This window comes from Phyllostomus hastatus, unplaced genomic scaffold (assembly GCF_019186645.2).
Source record: "Phyllostomus hastatus isolate PE091 unplaced genomic scaffold, TTU_PhHast_1.1 phas_scaffold_501, whole genome shotgun sequence".
Classification (NCBI taxonomy): Eukaryota; Metazoa; Chordata; class Mammalia; order Chiroptera; family Phyllostomidae; genus Phyllostomus; species Phyllostomus hastatus.
In genome coordinates this window covers 22337620-22355827 of record NW_025334033.1, presented here as the reverse complement: position 1 = coordinate 22355827, position 18208 = coordinate 22337620, and the positions used below count along the sequence as shown (strand labels likewise).

Genomic DNA, 18208 nt, shown 5'->3' with positions numbered 1-18208 from the left:
TGAAGAGATATTTGTTGCTTAACTGCTATATGCTGTGCATTCTAAAAGTGTCTAATGGTCCAGAAGTCATATTGCCCAACACAAATTTAAAGTGACTCTTTTTAACCATCCTCGAAACACTTGCAGCTTTTGGATGCAAAAATAGTCCTTCAAGATCAACGTTAACATTATGATAATGCTCCCAATAGACAAGATTTGTGCATTTTCATGAGCCAATATTTTAATTCATAAATCAGACTCCAAAAGAGTATAATGCCTGGTCTTGGGGTTGTCAGGACTCGAAGGGCCTCTCCCTTTTTCTCTATTCATTCCTCTAATCCACAAATGTTTTCTGAACACCTATTAAGTGCCAAGCACATTGGGGATGCCTATTGCAAAAATTATAACAGTCCTTAGTACGATAAAAAAGAAAAAAACAAGAACAAAATTGTCAGCAATTCTAGGTCCAGCAATGTTAAGGCCTGAGAGGGAACCGGGGAAGTTCTTGCAGGAGCTAGAATTTGAACTCAGTCGACTTGGAGAAATCTGAAAACACTAAACAGCCTGCGCTTGTCTTTGGCACAAGAGTTGGAGACTGGAAGGGGCAGACATGAAAAAGACACGTAACAGCTACGGACAGACTTCATTATACCCCCGACTGTGGTCATTCACATCCACACTGACTGTCTACTTCTGCACGTGGGTTCCTGCCATGGCCACAACCCCAAGCAGAAAGAGGACATTCCCCTCTTAAAACCGGAAAAATTATAAAAGGATGTAACACAGAAAAAATGTATGTGATGGAGTAAGGTGTCAAAGTTCTTCACAGTTCTTTCAAAGAATGTTTGATAGCTAGACTCCCCTTCCCAACAGCCCATGAAGATCCATCCATTCCTATGTGGGAAGGGCAGGGAAGTAGCCCCAACCACCCCGCCCAGCGCTGCGGGAGAGGCCCTGTTCATTCTGCAGCAGGAGGAACCCTCATAAGCATTCATGAATTCCCTGGTGAGCAATCAGTCTGTTCTTAAAGAGGTGAGGCTACTTGGGTCTACAAGAACCACTTTTACAGAGTATCTGTTTGGAATACCTGTAAAATGTCCTTAATAGACTTTGATGGTTTTCACCAAATGTTCTAGCAATTTAAAACATTTAGTGCTCAAACTCAGGCCAGGCTGAAATGTTTTTGTTATCTGACGACAATAAAACAGCACTTTAAGATTTTTTGGCCCTGGGGCAGTGGCAAAAATTAGAAAAACTGATGACAGAAGGTTGGGCTGCCTCCTAAGACTTACCAAGGAAATAAACTTTGTAATGCAATGTCAGCTTTTAGTAACAGTGGTGAGTGGGTGGGTCCTTCCCCCAGGGATGTAAAAGGGTAAAGGCTAGTGCAGATTTAAGAAACGCTCTTTACTGGAAAGGGGGAGGGGGCGGGGGGCGGGGGACATAAGAGGGCTAAATGGCAATGGAAAAAATACAATAAAAAAATAGCCCTGGCTGGTGTGGCTCAGTGGATTGAGTGCTGGGCCTATGAACCAAAGGGTTGCCAGTTCAATTCCCAGTCAGGGCACATGCCTGGGTTGCAGGCCAGGTCCCCAGTAGGAGGTGCTCAAGAGGCAACCACACACTGATGTTTCTCCCTCTCTTTCTCATCTCTTCCCCTCTTTCTAAAAATAAATTAAAAATAAATAAATAAAAATAAAAATATTTTTTATTAATTAAAAAATAAAAGTTAAAAAGTATATTTAATTCACTCTCTTCCAAGTAGTGAAAATAATAATCATAAAATTCTATTATACAGACTTCCAGCCAAGATGGAAACATAGGTAAACTCGCTTCACCTCCTCACACAACCATAAGAAAGATAACAACCAACCTAAAAACAAAAAACTAGAACTTTCAGAAAATCAAACATTATGGAAGTCCAACAGTGAAGGATTTAAAGAAGAAATGTTCATCTAGGCAGGTAGGAGGAGTGGGGAGGATGTGGCATGGCCAGGCAGTGGCAAGAGGCAGCTACAACGTCAGAATAGGCAGTTCAGTTCCACATGCACATACGGCTGATAAAAACCAGGAGGGACAACTGGGAAGCAAGTGATCCCAGCCCCATGACAGACTGAGCAGCCGGGAAAACAAAGCCTCATAATCTCTGGCTATAAAAACCAGTGGAGGCTGGCACAGTGGAAGAAGCTGACAGTCTGTCAGGAGAGTCCATTTAAAGAGCCCAAGGGTCCTAGAACATACACAAACCCACCCACTCTGGGAATCAGCACCAACCAGGGAAGCAGCTAGAAGGATGTCAGATGCTTACAGGAAGCAGAGGAAGTGACTGGAACTGGAGTGAGGGCCAAGCAAGTAACACTGTTCCGTCTCTGCCTCCTCCGCCAAGAGACAGTGGCACAAAGCAGCTAAGCAAGTTGCACAGCCCTAGCAAATACCTGAGACTCCACCCCTTACAACGTAGCAAGTGCATCAACATGGGGAGCCAAAGCAGCTCTACCTAATACACAGAAACACAGGGAGCCTAAGAGATTGAGGAGACAAAGAAACATGGCCCGAATTAAAGAACAGACCAAAACTCCAGAAAAAGAACTAAGTGACACAGAGATAGCCAACCTATCAGATGCAGAGTTCAAAACACTGGTGATCAGGATGCTCAGAGAAGTGACTGAGTACAGATGCAAAATTAAAGAAGTGAAGGTTATACAAAGTGAACTAAAGTAAACTATACAGGGAACCAACAGTAAAGGGAAGAATGCCAAGACTCAAATCAACAATTTGGAGCAAAAGAAAGAAATAAACAGTCAACTCTAACAGAAAGAAGAAACAAGAATTCAAAAAATGAGGAGAGGCTTAGGAGCCTCTGAGACAACTTTAAACATACCAACATCCAAATCATAGGGGTGCCAGAAGAAGAGGAAGAGCAAGAAATTGAAAAATTATTACTATTATTATTAAATGAAAGAAAATTTCCCCAATATGGTGAATGAAATAGACATACAAGTCCAGGAAGCTCATAGAGCTCCAAAAAGTTGGATCCAAAGAGGGCCACACCAAAAGACACATCATAATTAGAATGCCAAAGGTTAAAGATAAAGAGAACCTTAAAAGCAACAAAAGAAAAGAAGAGAGTCGTGTCACTTTGGCAGCACATATACTAAAATTGGAACGATACAGAGAAGATTAGCATGGCCCCTGCACAAAGAAAAGAAGAGAGTAATCAAAAAATGAGTGCCCATAAAACTATCAGCTGGTTTCTCAAAATAAACATCGCAGGCAAGAAGGGACTGGGAAAAAGTACACAAAGAGATGAAAAGCAAGGACATGCATCCAAGATAACGCTATCCAGCAAACCTATCATTTAGAACTGACGGACAGATAAAGTGCTTCCCAGGCAAAGGAGTTCATCATCATCAAGCCTTTGTTGTACGAAATGTTGAAGGGACTTATCTAAGAAAAAGAAGAAGATCAAAGCTATAAACAATAAAATGACAGCTCACAACTATCAAGAATAGAATCTAAAAAAACAAAAACAAACTGGGCAAGCAACTAGAACAGGAAAAGAGTCATAGAGATGAAGATCACATGGAGGGTTATCAGCAGGTAGGGGTGGGGAGAGAATGGAGGAAAAGGTACAGGGAATAAGAAGCATTGCTGGTGGGTACAGAATAGAAAGGGGGTGTTGGGAATGGTATAGGAAGTGGAGAAGCCAAAGAACTCATAGGTACCACCCATGGGCATGAACTAAGGGGAGAGGGAATTGCTGGAGAGAATGGGGGTACCAGGAAGAAGGGGGCAAAGGGAGAAAAATGGGATAACTGTAATAGCATAATCAATATACTTATATTGATATTATTTTAAAATATTATATTTTAAAAAAATATACTCCTAAAAAGTTCTATTATATAGTACCCACATGTAAATAATGTAGCAAAAAGACACCATCTGTTCACTAAATTAACATAATTTTTCCATTAAATATGCTCTGGCACATACGTTCAGCAACAACCTTCAGAAGCAAAAGCTAAGGTATAAAAACACATTCATAATCTTCTTTTTTAAAAAACTACATGTAAACTCAAATGCAAGGCACAGAAATTCCCAGTGTAATGGCAGATTTCCTAAAAGGCCTCTCACATCATCGCCGGAGAAAATCCAATGGTAAGCACACAACCAGCCTGAGAACCCAGTTAAGAGGGGAACTCATCCTCCACTTACTCTCCCTCATCAGACATCGCACAGATGCGACTGTATGCCAGGTACTGTGTTAAGCTAAAGCAACAAGGATCACACCTGTCGACCTACAAATGGGTTGTGTTTGGTTCTTTTTTTTTTACGTGATTCTTCTTTTTTTTTCTTTTTTTAACTTGAAGCACTGCTTAAAAGTTAGGAGGTCTCACATCAACATCCAGCTACCTGGCTTCTCTTGAAAAATTCAGAGATCAAACAACATGGGCCCAAAATGGGAAACTCTGAGCTGTAGCAGAAAAGCAACAGACCCTACAGCAAAGAATACACTTTCCAGCTTGCCACAGTCCCCACCATGCCCTACTGTCACCCCAACAACACTCCCAGAGCTTAACTCACTTATGTCCCTGTCTGGGCCCTGAGGTACTTGAGTCTGCCGATCTCAGCCTAAGAAAAAAAAAGTGATAAAAATGGCCTTGTGCTTAAGAAGCTCAGAGTCTCATGGAGTCAGCAGACAAAATGATAAATTGCAACATGGTGTGATTTAACCTAATCATTCCTGGTAGAGGAACAACCAGGGTGCAACAGAAACCACAAGGAAGATGCGATTGATTCCACCAAAAGGAGTGGAGGCATCTGGGATACCTTCAGAGAAGAGGGCATTAGGAAGGATCTTGGAGGATGAGTAAAAGTTGTTCAGGCAGAAAAGTGGAAGGAAATCATTCCATATGGGTGAAGATGTGAGAGGACTAAAAGAAAATGGAGTTTTCTAGAGATGAGGTTAGAAAGAAAAGGGACTTCTGCTGCCTGCCATGCTCACGGTTTTGAACTTAAGTCTAGGGCGATGGGGAGCCAAGGCAGTTACTAAAGCAGACGCTGACATGACCAGATTTGTTTCTTCAGGGAAAGACGCTGACAGCAGTGCAGAATGTGACCTGGGGCAAAGAGCCTAGCTGACAGGCACTGGATGCCAAGGTGAACCCCTCTGTGTTCGCTTCCTCGTGCTCAGAAACCCCACATTCTCTGCCAGTAATGTACACCTTGGCTAGCTCACCTGCTGTTTCTTTCACAGACCGATGTGAGTCAACACAGTTACCCCCTTCAACTGACATAATACAAATGCCGTGAACTAACGCACAACTCTGACCCTCAAAAAGGTCAAAACGCAATAGCCTAAGTCTCTACAGATTATCTCTACTGCATACAAGAAAGATATCCTCTTTCACCTACCACGTTTCCCTTTCCCGTTTACAGTATCTAGGAGCGACCCATGTGTGGTGTCAGTTTAATCTTCCTTACGGTGAAACTGCTGTAACCATGCCTGAACACCGTCCTTGGCTACCTCCCCTTCGACGAATACACCACGTTAACTCAAGCTTTGATGCAATGTCTGAAGATGATACAGACATGATGCGCTCAGCGGAGCGTCGTTTTACTCAGTAGCAAGCACATTGGCACGTCCCCCATGAAGCAACAGCACAGAAAGGCCACTAGCAAGGGCACCAGGCTACCGCACACAGGCAAAATGAAGTGAAAAAACAGACATCCCCAGAAAGCAATGAAAATTCAATCAGTTGTGCTTTTCTCCCTCAAACTAAACCCTATCTCAAAAGAATCTAAGATAGGCAAATCAACAAGCAGCCTTTTCTTTTTAACTTCCTCAGTTACCATAGCCCCAAACAGACTATTTCCCAGACTTTTTATTGTTATAAAAAACAAATCCATCATTCACTTCTTGTCATTTGTAATTACCGGGCCATAATTGAAACCAGTGAACCACTATGGAGCTTAGTGAAGGGAGGACCTGCGACCTCTGAGCTGTCACTGTAATCCTCACAGAATAAACAAACCATCTCAGGAGTTCTTTCTTCGTCATCTTTGGCCTATACATTGCATGCACTCACTCTGTGCATCGTACTGTGCAATTCCTCTCTTTCCCTAAAGATGGCATGATATTTCAAAGCATTTCCCCCTCAAAATATTGCCTTTTCTCCTCTTCAACAGCCCCCATGAGGCCCACACTAAAACACTTCAACATAATTTAGGAGAATCTATTTGTAGGAGCCAAGAATTCAATTAAGAGAAAAATCATCTTGCAAGGGTTTGGGCAATTCAACCAATTAACCCTCTTGTAACGTCGTTGAGAAAAGAACCTGAAACATCTAACAAAAGGTTTCACAAGTCAGAAGGAACAGGCCAGGGTAGGGGTGAAGGATTCCAGAAATCTGGGTCCCGTCTGCAGTCCTGTGCCCTCAGCAAAACCACACAAGGTCGTGGGCCGCTGACCTTTAGGCACATCTGGAGGGGTACAGGTCTCTGCTCTGCAAGGGGCTACAGAGCTTCTCGAGTTCATGCGAGGGCCTCTAAATCTCACCTGGTGCAACAGCATTTAAACATTGTCCTAAATAACGTTTAAGTTTTTAGACTCAACACGGTCAACAGCAGCACAGTTGAAGTTATTTTCTGTGAACGAGTTCTGCTTCTGCGATGTGATGAAACAGAAGACAGCTGGCAGTGCTGCAGGGCACGGCTGGCCCTGGTGGCTGTTCCCGAGCCACATCCCCTTGCCCCTTCCGACACTCACTGTGGGCTGGCCTGGGGTCCGGGGCAGGGACTCACCTTGGTCGCCTCTTCCACGCTCTCCCTCAGGGCCAGCAGCTCGGCGTCGTACTGCTCCTTCAGCTTCTCCATCTCCTGGTCGTGACTGGAAACCTCTTCTTTCAGGGCTCCCTTCAGGGCAGTGAGCTCCCGCTCCCGCTTCCTCAAGAGGTCTTCCTGCTCCTCTTTGGCGATAAGCAGATCTTGAAGGTCCTGCTTTGCCTGTAAGAGTTCCTGAAGAGAAGAGATGTGAGCCAGGAGGTGAAGACCAGGAGGTGAAGCCAGGAGGTGAACCATCTCTGTCAAGCGCCCCCGCTTCTCCCCTCCAGTCAGGCCACTCAGGGGAGCAGCCATCCGCCCACCCCCGCCTGCACTGTCTCCTTCCTCACATGGACGGGACCATCCCTTCCTCTCCCCTTTCACTCCTCACAGGCCATCATTCCCCCTGATTTAACTAGCTCAGCTTTCCTGAAATTTGAGGGAGAAAAGGGAAACTGATTTAATTTTCATTGCTTTCAGGGGATGTCTGTTTTTTCCATCCCACTTCCTTTCTGGGCCATGGTCTGTGGCCCTTGCTAATGGGGTCATTATGTGTTGTTGCTTCACGGGGTCATGCTGACTTGCTGACCTTGCTTACTTCACATCCCGCTGGAACCCTTAATCCACGATCCCAGTCCTGGGACTGACCCCCCTCTCCCCCCAATCTGAGCAGGGCAAAATACTCACGTTTTCTCCTCAGCCACTCAGAGTTCATGAAGAAAGTCACAAAACTAGGGCAACAAGTTCCACTACAAACAGCATCACCTAAACCCACGTGTGTCCTGCCAGAAGCTCAGCAGGCATTCCTCTGCGTTGCCATCTTCACCCCAGACATGCTCAGCTCCCCTCGAGCTCAGAACCCCCCTCTCTTCCCTTCCCTCCCTGCTTGACCAGGACTTGGGCATGGCTGCCTCAGCCCCCCACTCACCCCAGTTCTCCATACTCAGGCCTTCCCCCCAGCACAAAGCCACTTCACAGGGAGCTGCCCCTGGCCAGCCTGCTCCAAGCCCTACCCTATCCGTTACCTTCTTTTCTGTCACTTTGTTCTTTTCTGTTTCTGGGCATCTACATCTTTTCTCTCAGGGCACAAGAATCCTCTAAGTCAGGAAAAAGAAAAACAAGACTTTCCCACCAAACTTTTTAAAAGTATAATTTCTGTTCACTGCCTCGACTTCTTGACCACCTACTGTTACTCAGTTTCTATTATTCATCTCTTGCTCTATGGCTTTTATTCCTAGGCTACTAAGAGTGCCCCCTCCAAGGTCACAGTGACCTCTTAACCACCATATCCAACGGCCCCTTCTCAGTCCTCGCTTTTCTTGACCCCTCTGATCCTCCCGCCTGTCTCCTTAAACTTCCTTTTGCCTTGCAGTTCAAAGACACCACACTCTCCTGTTTTCTTCCCTCAGGCCATTTTTTTTCTCCTGTGACAATCTTTTCTGGCTTTTCTCTCCCTCTTCCAAAAATGCTAAGATGATCCTCAAGAATGCACCTTTGCATTCCTTATTCTTTTTTTGGCAAGCTCATCTATTTTTCTCCAGCTATTAATTCTATGTAAATAACTCCCAAACTTTTGCCTTCAATTCTTAACCTGAATTCAGACCTGCCCTTCCGATGACCTGCTAGGCACATCCATCCTGATGTCCCACGGGCACTTCAGATTCATTAGGTCTACATTTTTCCTCATGTTCCTTCCCTTCTGCTTCCTTTGTTCACTGTTCTTGTGAAGCCGCCACCTGCTCAGAAGCCTGGCAGCAATCCGACCAATCTCATCCTTGACCCTCACAACCAAAGAGCTGGTTCTGTATGTAACATCTTCGATTGTTTCCCTCACTTCCCTGGTTGAGGCCCTAATCACCTTCTGCCCAGGTGATTGCTTGTGTTCTGTGTTACGCGCCAGGTGGTGCGCCATTGCCACCCAACTGCTCCCTGTATCCAGCCTCTCACCTGTGGCCTCTACAGCACTAGCCACCTGGCTTCCTCTGAAGTGCCCTTCTTCCTCTCACTGCCTTTCAAACAATCTCTGAAGAGTAATGTGACCTTCTCAAAGAAGTCTTCCTTGAATCCCCTCCCTGAACACCCATCTCACTTTAGCTGTACTTATCACAGCACTTGACACTTTAACTTTGCAGTCCATATATTTATTTTCTTATCACCCCTGCTAGACTATCAGCTCCTTGAATGAAGGGCATAAATCTGATTTACCATATTTTTGAGGTATGGATCAATGATACTGGGAATGTGGCTGTTCTGGATATAAATAAATTAGCATGTACAGTAAGTAAGTACATCAGGAATGTAGAGATTCCTGGGGAATCGGAGGAATGGTTGCTACTTGGGGACCTGAGGCCTCAGAGTAAAGCTACTTCCCATTCAAGAAGGGTCATTGATGAAGGGGTAAAAATAGTATCATTGAGTTCAGTACAACTGCCAACAGAATATCTTTCCTTTTCTTTAGAACATGCACATCCATTGAACCAGGGGAACCTCTGCAGTCCCAGGGTAGAGTTGCACTGCACAGACCAGGACTAGTCCTTCAGGAATCTAGCTATGGGCATTGATAAGCTCAGATGAAACAGCAAGAGATTCATCCCGGTAGCTGAGGCAGCTCTGGCTCTTCCAAAGCACGTAACACAGAACACAAGCAATCTTATGAAAATACACATGTCCTGACATTTATCAAAGGGCAAGTCCTGCTGCTGCCACTGCACAGCCCTCCTTCATGGGTGGCAGAGACTCCCCTGCCACTGTTGCTATTGGCTCCTCTGTCAGGTCTTCCTGGAGCCTCCTGCCAGCCTCTGCACCACAGCCCTTGAGAATCTAACCCCTGTTTCCTGCTCTGATTCTCACACGTTTCTCAATTGTTTTGACGATAAGGTAGTTCCTCTTCCCACACTTATCTTTTCCAGGATATATCTGTGTTTTAAGTTGCCTTTTGTGTACTGCTGCCAGTGCACATTAAGAACCTCAGTTTTATGGACCACTCTACACCAGCACACTGCTATCTGTGGCTGGGGCTGTTGCTTAAGTGGACTGTATTGCACAAATCCAATCAAATTACACCTCACCGTATCACTTAGTAGCACTTGAAATTTTCCAGGGTACAGCCCAAAAAGCACAAGGGATTTCAAAAATGTCACTCCCGCACTTCAGTGGCTTTACTGATAATTATACCAAGCCAAAGATGGGAGAGGTAATATATAAACTTCAAAATAGAAGACAACACCCATTAGAAAGGAACGTGCCTCTCTACAGACTCCAATCAAAGAAAACAAGGGAAAATGCTGGCCATTCAGAATCAGCGCTGTCAAAACCTAGGCCAGTCGCACACATGAAAGCGGCCAGGAGAGGAAGACCCAGTGTGTATGGATGTGCGCGTGCAGGTGCGAGAGACTATAAAAGTTAACTGTGTGTGGTACTTCCTACAAAATAAGACTTGTGCTACACATTTCCAAACTAAAGCAAAGAAACAGGACCAGAACCTACAAAGACAAGGAGGAAGGAAAGTTGAGAGACAAAGGACGTTCTCTCTGGGCCCAGCAGGTAGCCAGGGGCAGTCCTGACAACATGCGCACTAAGAGATGCACACCAGATGTCCAGAGCAGCAGCGTACTCGCCCACAGAACACTTTATTGCACATGCCACCTATTCACGGGTGTTCCATGTCACAGGAGAAAAATACTGATCTAAACCCGCTTCTGCATAAATGCTTCCCAGAGGTTCTAAAGGGTCCCTCTCTCTGGCCCATGCTCAATTAAAGGGTAAGTAAAGGGTTTTATATCAAAACTGTAGCTGACAAAGAATTACGTGATTTTTTTCCCAGAAGGATGGCCTAAAAAGTGTAACATGGCTGGTGAAAAATGTGATTTTTTTTACTTTTTTAAAATTAAAAATCCTATAAAATGTTCATTAATATCATTTCTGAGGACAGTCTATCCCCAGACCAATAGTTTCATAACCATCATATTTTACTGATACTTAAAGGACTTGCAGGTTGGCCAAGTCAGAGCTAAAACACCACAAGGCTGCTGGAGTGGGGCCAGCTGCCGGCGCCGCAGGCCCCCAGCAAAGGCGACGGCCAGTAATGAGAAAACTCCGCTGCCGCGGCACTCAGGACAGATGTTTCATGCTTCTCCGTTTCCCCCAGGATGGAGGAAAACACATTTTTGGACAAAGAAGTAGCTGAAAATTTGTTCTATAATCATTTTTGTAAATTGAGTTAAAAACAAAAATTTAGAACCATCAGTTGTTTAAGGATAAAAAACAGTCATCCTACTGTTGACCGATTGCATGGCTTATCCAGAGAAAACAGGATTATTTTCTGCTCTTTCTTCCTTATTTCCTTTCTTCCTTTTTTTCAAACTACTGTGTTCTCTCTGTTTACTGGTTCCATTTAGGGGCCCAATGTCATTTCACAAAATATGAAGTACCATTAGAAGAAATTTTATGAAAAATCTGGTGCATTGGGCATCTCGCAAAACACAGGGCCCTCAGCTATTTTCAAACATTCAAAAGCACAATGTGTTTAATGTTCATTGTGTTTAAGAGTCTTCTAAGTCAAACACCATGCAAAACCTGGCCACAACTGCAATCTGTTATCAGATTCCCCAGCCACTTCTTATTAAGATATGAAGAATACATTGAAAGAGACGAGGAGATGGAGTTTATTGTATGAGTGATAGAGAAACCACAGATCATGTTCTAAATGTCACTGACAAGTCAAAGGAAAACTGATTTAAACAGTGTGGATAATTTTCCAGAGGGAGAGAACCCCACTTTGGCATAGAGAAGCTAACTGTGCCTTAGCTCATCCTGTAGAAAAAAGGGCAGCAGTGGATGGTGTATGTAGTGTCCATTACAGGAAAGAGACCACCAGAAAGCCAGCAGCATCAGGAACATTTTTAAGAAAAGATGTGCTCTGTTTTCCTTTCCTGTTCTCTCATTATTGGCCTCTGCCTGAAAACACATCACCACACCTGAGGCCCAAATCCTCACCCCAATTTCCACTACAAATGTGTCAAGAAACTATTTAATTAACTAAATTATGTTCATTGATATATGCATAGTATATTGTGTTTAAAGAGGCAAATAAGCATATGGCTCATTGCAGAAATATTCCCTTTTCTTAAAATGATGGCATTTTAAAAATAATTTAGATATTGAAATTTATTTCTTCATTTGCTCTGCTGCTTGGCATGAAGTAGGGGAAGATGTAACATGATATGTTATTGAATTAGCTGGCTAGGAGAACAAAAAGATAGATATAAAAATAGGGCAAGGTCAAACATGCTAAAATAAAGAATTTAAAAGGATTGAGGATATCAGACAAAAGGGCAAATATCAATTATAGGTTTCAGTTATTGGGAAAATTCAGCAACTTAAGGGACTTCCCAATAGCTAAGATAACATCTTTCCCTTTTCAAATCAATGAAGTGTCCACACAAGGAATCATACAATATGTCAAAGCCTCACTTTCTATTTAAATTTATTTGTGAAGCTACATTTTTATTAAGCTATAAACTGTTCAGTGATATCATTTCTGGGAAATTATCCTTAGGATATCTTTCTAAAGAAGGACAAGGATACATGTAAAAAATGCTCACCATATTTTTTTATAATTAAAAAAAAATTTAAATATAGGAGGATGATTCACTATACTGTGGTTTATTTATCCTTAAAAAATGAAATGAAGACTGTAAGGTATAATAAGGAAAATGTATCTGACATTAACTTTTAAAAACAGAGATCAAAACTGTAGGAACATTGTACTTGTCCCTACATTATGGACAGGGAGATGAAGCCCCTCAAAGGGTATGGAGGCAAACAGAAAATGGAGAAACAAACATAGTTGTTGCCCTGGCTGGTGTTACTCAGTGGACTGAGTGCCGGCCTGCGAACCAAAGGGTTGCCAATTTGATTCCCAGTCAGGGTGCATGCCTGTGTTGCTGGCCAGGTCCCCAGTGGGGGGGGCGAGCAAGAGGCAACCACACACTGATGTTCCTCTTCCTCTCTTCCTCCCATACCCACTGTCTAAAAATAAATAAATAAAATCTTTACAAACAATCATTGTTAAGCTGTTAGGAAAATAAATGTTTTTCTACCCATCCACCCCTCATTTTAAAATTTTATTTTGTGGTTTTAATAGTATTTCAGTGATAAATACACACATTCTCAGAGCTGCATTCTAATATACTTTGTAATTCTGAGCTCTGAGAAGAAGGCAGAGCCATGAGAAGCAGCATAACACCATGAATGTGGTGGTTTTTAACAAATCCTTGGATAAAGAGGGAAATACCAGGTGGTAAGAAACAGGCCAAATGCCTTCTCAGGAAAAACGGTCTAAACAGAGACAGAGAGATAGATGGTCCTGTGTGGAGAAGAGAAATGATTCCCCTCTACTAGCCACGTAAAAAACAAAAGAAAACAAAAAAACAAATTCCCACCTCCTGTGCAGTGTGACCACATTGCCAAGTCGTGGGGAAGAGAGAGGCTAAGTTCTAAAAGGCAGGAACTAAATCCTTCCTGGGGAATTACTTCAATACTAAACAAGAAAGGGGGTGAGAAAACAAGTGACAGCAGAAACTGAACGAGGAACTTTAGGGACTTAGGAGCCAGCAGCTTTTAACCCCAAGAAAGGGACAAAGAAAAGACTCGAGCACGCAGGAGGAAAGCAATAGAAAGTAAACGCTGAATACCAACAAGGTACCTCTCATTTGATTTTTTTTGCTTTGTTCTAAATTGTGTATCACTAATTTTTCAGGCTAGTCCTATAAACTGATGTTTATTAAGAAAATAAATTTCAAAACCATGCCAAAAATATAGGTGATGATAATATTAGAGCAAATATCAAACCATCTAAAAGGGCACAGAGATAAAACTTCTGTGTTCTTATGACCCTCAGTTAGATTCATTTCCAACAAAAAAGTGTAGATGTTCAAAACCTGTTCTTGCTCTCTAATCATTTTATATGCATGTATCTAACAACTCAACAGGATGGTAACCTAATTCAGGGAAAAAATAATAATTGTCTTTGTAAAACCCCATAATAACTAACAAATGCTAAGCAGAAGAACGAATTAACCTTATCTATTGACTCACAGATTGATAAGAGTAAATATTTAATAGGAGACATACTAATATAGGCAAAGGCTTGATGGGCGGCCTATGTACATAGCAAATAAATTCATTCATTCATTCACTTAGCCATAATGCATCCGTCCAGCCACCCACCCACCAAATATTTACTCAGTGCTATATGCCCCAAGCACTGGGATGGCTGCTGGGGATAAAATACCAAGCCAATCACAAGCAACCCTGCCCTCCTGGAGCTTACAGTTGTGGGGCATTAAACAAACAAAAATTTAAACTGTGATAAGTGCTATATGGACATTAATGTCTTTTCAATGATTTTCCATAAATAGCATCACTTACAAAGTATTTTTGCCCAAAGTTTAACCTAAATCTATTGGTGTAGAGATCTAAATACAAATTTACTAAAACACAAGGGATGAACGCCATGAGGAAATAATCAGTCTCTTCAGAAGATCGATGGGTTGAGGAAAGAGAGCAGAGAGTGGGGAATGGGGGAGAGGGCTGCACCGAGATAAGTGAAAACTCAGACAAGAGTGAGCGCAATGTGAGACTGTTGATTGGATCCCGGCTGGGAGGTAGGGGGAGCACAACCATAAAACATACTTGGGGACAACTGGAAAATTCTGAATAAGAGCCCAGGTATTAGAATTCTTGTTATATTTTATACATGTACAGGAATTATTAAAATTTTCAAATGTGATGATAGTATTGTAGTTGTAAGAAAATTCCCCAATTTTTCAAAGATGTATGCTTATGAATTTAGGAGTAAGGCATGTTATCTGTAATTTGTTTTGAAACAGTTAAGCAAAGAGAAATAAATGGATGCATGAAAAAACAGAAGAATGGATGGAGAGATGAATAAGTGTGTTAATATCACAAAATGTTGACAACTGTTGTATCTGGGTTGGGGCTCTATGGAAGTTAATGAAGGACGCTTTCTACCTTTCTATATGGTTGAAAGTCTTAGGATAACATTTAAAAACTATCATAGACGATGCTCTTACAGAATCTAACCACAGGCACAGGTGGAGCTGGGGCACCGAACAGAGGGTGGCTCAGAGCTCTCAGTCCCCACCCCACCTCCACCAGCTCATCCTCAGGCAGATGCGCCTGTCTAGTCCCCCGACACCACAGTTTCTTACCTCAATGAGAGCCCCCTTCTCTCTGTCCTCGGATCGTTTAGCACTGTCCAGTTCATCGTGCATTTCTGAGAGCTGGTCCTGGAGATCTCTGATCTCAGTCTGGTGCTGTTCCCGTTCCATCTTCACCTGGAACAGCCTGACAGGAAAGGAGTCCATCAGGCACACTGTCCTGGGCTCTGCTATTCTCACTCAGTCTGACTTCAGACCTTCAGATGCTCAAACAGAGACATCTAAAGCCCCAAGGATACCCCATTCTCTATTTCCCATTCTCTGCTTCCCCCCCGCCCTGCCCTAGTACTAGAGATCAGAAGTCAGTAAATTATGGCTTATGGGCCAGTCTGGCCTACTGACTACTTTTGTAAATAAAGTTTTATTGGAATACAGCCATGCTCATTCATTTATGTATTGCTTGCGGTCACTTGAACAATACAATGGCAGAATTAAGTGATTCCAACAAAGACCATATGGGCCCATAAACCATAAAGTATTTGCTATCTGACAACAGTTTGCTAACCTCTGCTCTAAATCAAATTCACAACTAATTCTACCTTTTTATTTTATAAAGCCTTTGCTACACCCTAAATTTACTGATTTTGTTCTTACCAACCTCTTTTCTAAAATTAACTTCTAAGAATGTTTTAAAAGCAAAAACCACACCAACAAAATAGCCACAGCATTAAATGCTTTTATTATAAATATAACATGCCATTTTTCTTGAATTTCCCTCCAGAGCTCACTCCTGCTTGAACCTTCACTTAAATGTCCCATCATGTCCACTGGGCCTCATAGCACGTTACCTTTTCAGACCTCAGCTTCAGATCTTTTTTTTTTTTTTTGTACAGATTTTAATGCAACAATGACAGAGCCACCTTGGGCTTGACTTTCCATCTCTGCAGACTCAATAGAAGCATAAGCACAGGTCGCAGAGACCAACGCCATCCAGGATAAAATTCACAAACCGGGAGATTATGGTGGTCTCGTGACACGGGCTTTGCGGAGGCTGGGCTCAGGCTCCTTGAAATCCCACTCCTCAGATATCGCCACTCAGTGTCCCTTACTTCTCTCTTATGCACTATGAGGTCTACATGAAGGGCTGAAAGCTTACAAGACATCCTTTAAGGTGTACAAAGAATTTTAAAATTATAACCTTTCTGCTTACCAAGGAGAATAGGAAGAGTCAGCAGCCGCTTCAGATATTTGGAAGACCAGGTAGTACTAAATGGACTAAAAAGCTCTGCCTGCATCGGAAGGACACAGGCTCTAGGCCCAGAACTTACTCCTCCAGGTTTTTCCGGAGCTCCCCTTCACTTTCTTCTAGGCGCCGCTGCAGCACGGAGTTCTCTTCCGCCTTCTTGTCATGCTGGCTCTGGAGCGCCTCTAAGTTTGCTTTCATTCTTTCTCTCTCTTCTTTGAGGTTCTGTTGATTCTAGTAGGAATACATGTGATTTTAAAGTACTGCCGCTATACATTAATGTCATCCCACAGAAGCCTATTTCCAAACTCTGATGGGCTCCATGTCTTTGCACTTATATTTTTAATTATTAATTGCATTATTAATTACAAATTGAACTACATAATTAAGGTGTAAGAGTTTATAACTAGAAAGAATATTCAATATTAAATGTGTTGTAATACTTCTAAAAGAGAAACTCAACCACAGCTGAACCTCATTCTATTTTGATTACTTAGTTCTGATATTTTGTATGCATTCAGTTTCCTATTGGCCTGTCTGATCAAAAAGTGTTTTCTTTCACTCTGTCAAAGCAAACAGTCTCTATATGCTTTGGTTACTTTAAAAAAAAGTTATTTGGACAGTAAGAGCCCATGTATAGTAATTTACTTTAGTGATGAGAGGAACGTTTCTTTCAGGGGAAAACATTGCCGTTCAATTCACTTGAGCATCCCAAGGCACTTAAAATACTCTTTATCAATCAAGACGGGGGGAGAAAAGGAAAAATCAGATACCTTGACTTCTAGTTGAAGCTGTTTCTGAAGTTCAGCCACTTCGATAGTCAACTTGTTTTTCTGTTCCAACAGATCTTTCACTTCAGATGAAGAATTAGAAGCCTACAATTAATTGCAAAGATACACTAATTTAAATGTTCAAGGCACTTCATTTTAATTCTTTCCCTCAAAATATAATCAGAGCAGTAACACAAAAAATCTTAAGACTCAGTTCCAGTGCAGACCCCAACAGACAAGGGGAGTGAGGAAACCTTCGGGAGTGGTGGAAGTGGCCTGCATCTCGACCTGCGTGGTGTTTGCATAGACACAGACCCAAAAAAGATCAACAAACTATGCAGGTAAGATTTGTGAATTTACTGTAAGTTATACCCCAATAAAACAATGTAAAAAGATCAAAATAAATATTTGTGAAAATTCCTCTACTGCATAAAGTAATACCCAAAGCCCATGTCTCTGTGTTCCCAAGGCCCTTTGTATAAAAGTCAATTAGGGAATTTTCACTAGATTGGGAATTACTGCTCCATAACCACCAACAAGATTTTTATCCCTCATTCTCTGCATATGCCTATATGCAAATAGTAAATAAATATATTTGGCTAAATTGGCTTTCTTCTGAAGGGGAAAGGTCAAGTCAAGGAATATGTATAGAGGATCCATGGACAAGAACAATGGGGGGGGGGAAGGATTGAATATGGGAGGGAGGGGGGGAGAGTAAGGGGGAAAATGGAGACAACTATAATTAAACAACAAAAAAATTAAAAAATTACATCCATGGATGTAATAATAGGATGATGTTCTCAAAAGGATTTGGCTAAAATCCTACAATACGGTGGTTAGAAAACTACAAATAGGGAAGGGGGAATAAAAGCAGGAATACAAACTAGAAAAGGCAGTGACTTAGCCCTCATGCGCCTGAACCCAGGAGTGAGCTGTACGTGATGAACTTGGAATGCGGCATTTCCTCATCTCCTCCTGTGAAGTTATCCAGAACCCCCCCACCCCCACTACACAGTCAACAAAAACACTGGACTTCCCATTCTCTCAGATAAAATAAGAACAATCCATTTTAGAAATCTAAATGCATCCCATGAGGAACTTACACACTGCTCTTTCCCAAACAAAAACTCTGCCTGCTTTGCTGTTTTCCAATGTGGTCTCAGTCCACATGGGAGAGGGTTCTTACATTCTCTCTCAGGGAATCACTTAAC

General features: G+C 42.4%; 1 protein-coding gene and 1 pseudogene across 4 annotated transcripts in view; one reads left to right on the top strand and one right to left on the bottom strand.

Moving 5' to 3' along the window:
- The window catches only part of CGNL1 (cingulin like 1), a 152365-nt gene that overhangs the window by 73829 nt on the left and 60328 nt on the right, over window positions 1–18208 (bottom strand). For all 4 annotated transcript variants that reach the window (XM_045822905.1, XM_045822908.1, XM_045822906.1 and 1 more), the window contains 4 exons: window positions 17001–17102; window positions 16313–16461; window positions 15036–15171; window positions 6784–6996 (listed from right to left, as the gene is read on the bottom strand). In XM_045822905.1, the coding sequence (XP_045678861.1) occupies window positions 6784–6996; window positions 15036–15171; window positions 16313–16461; window positions 17001–17102 (600 nt within the window). The remainder of the gene's footprint in view (window positions 1–6783; window positions 6997–15035; window positions 15172–16312; window positions 16462–17000; window positions 17103–18208) is intronic.
- Window positions 3111–3208, top strand: LOC123808992 (annotated as a pseudogene).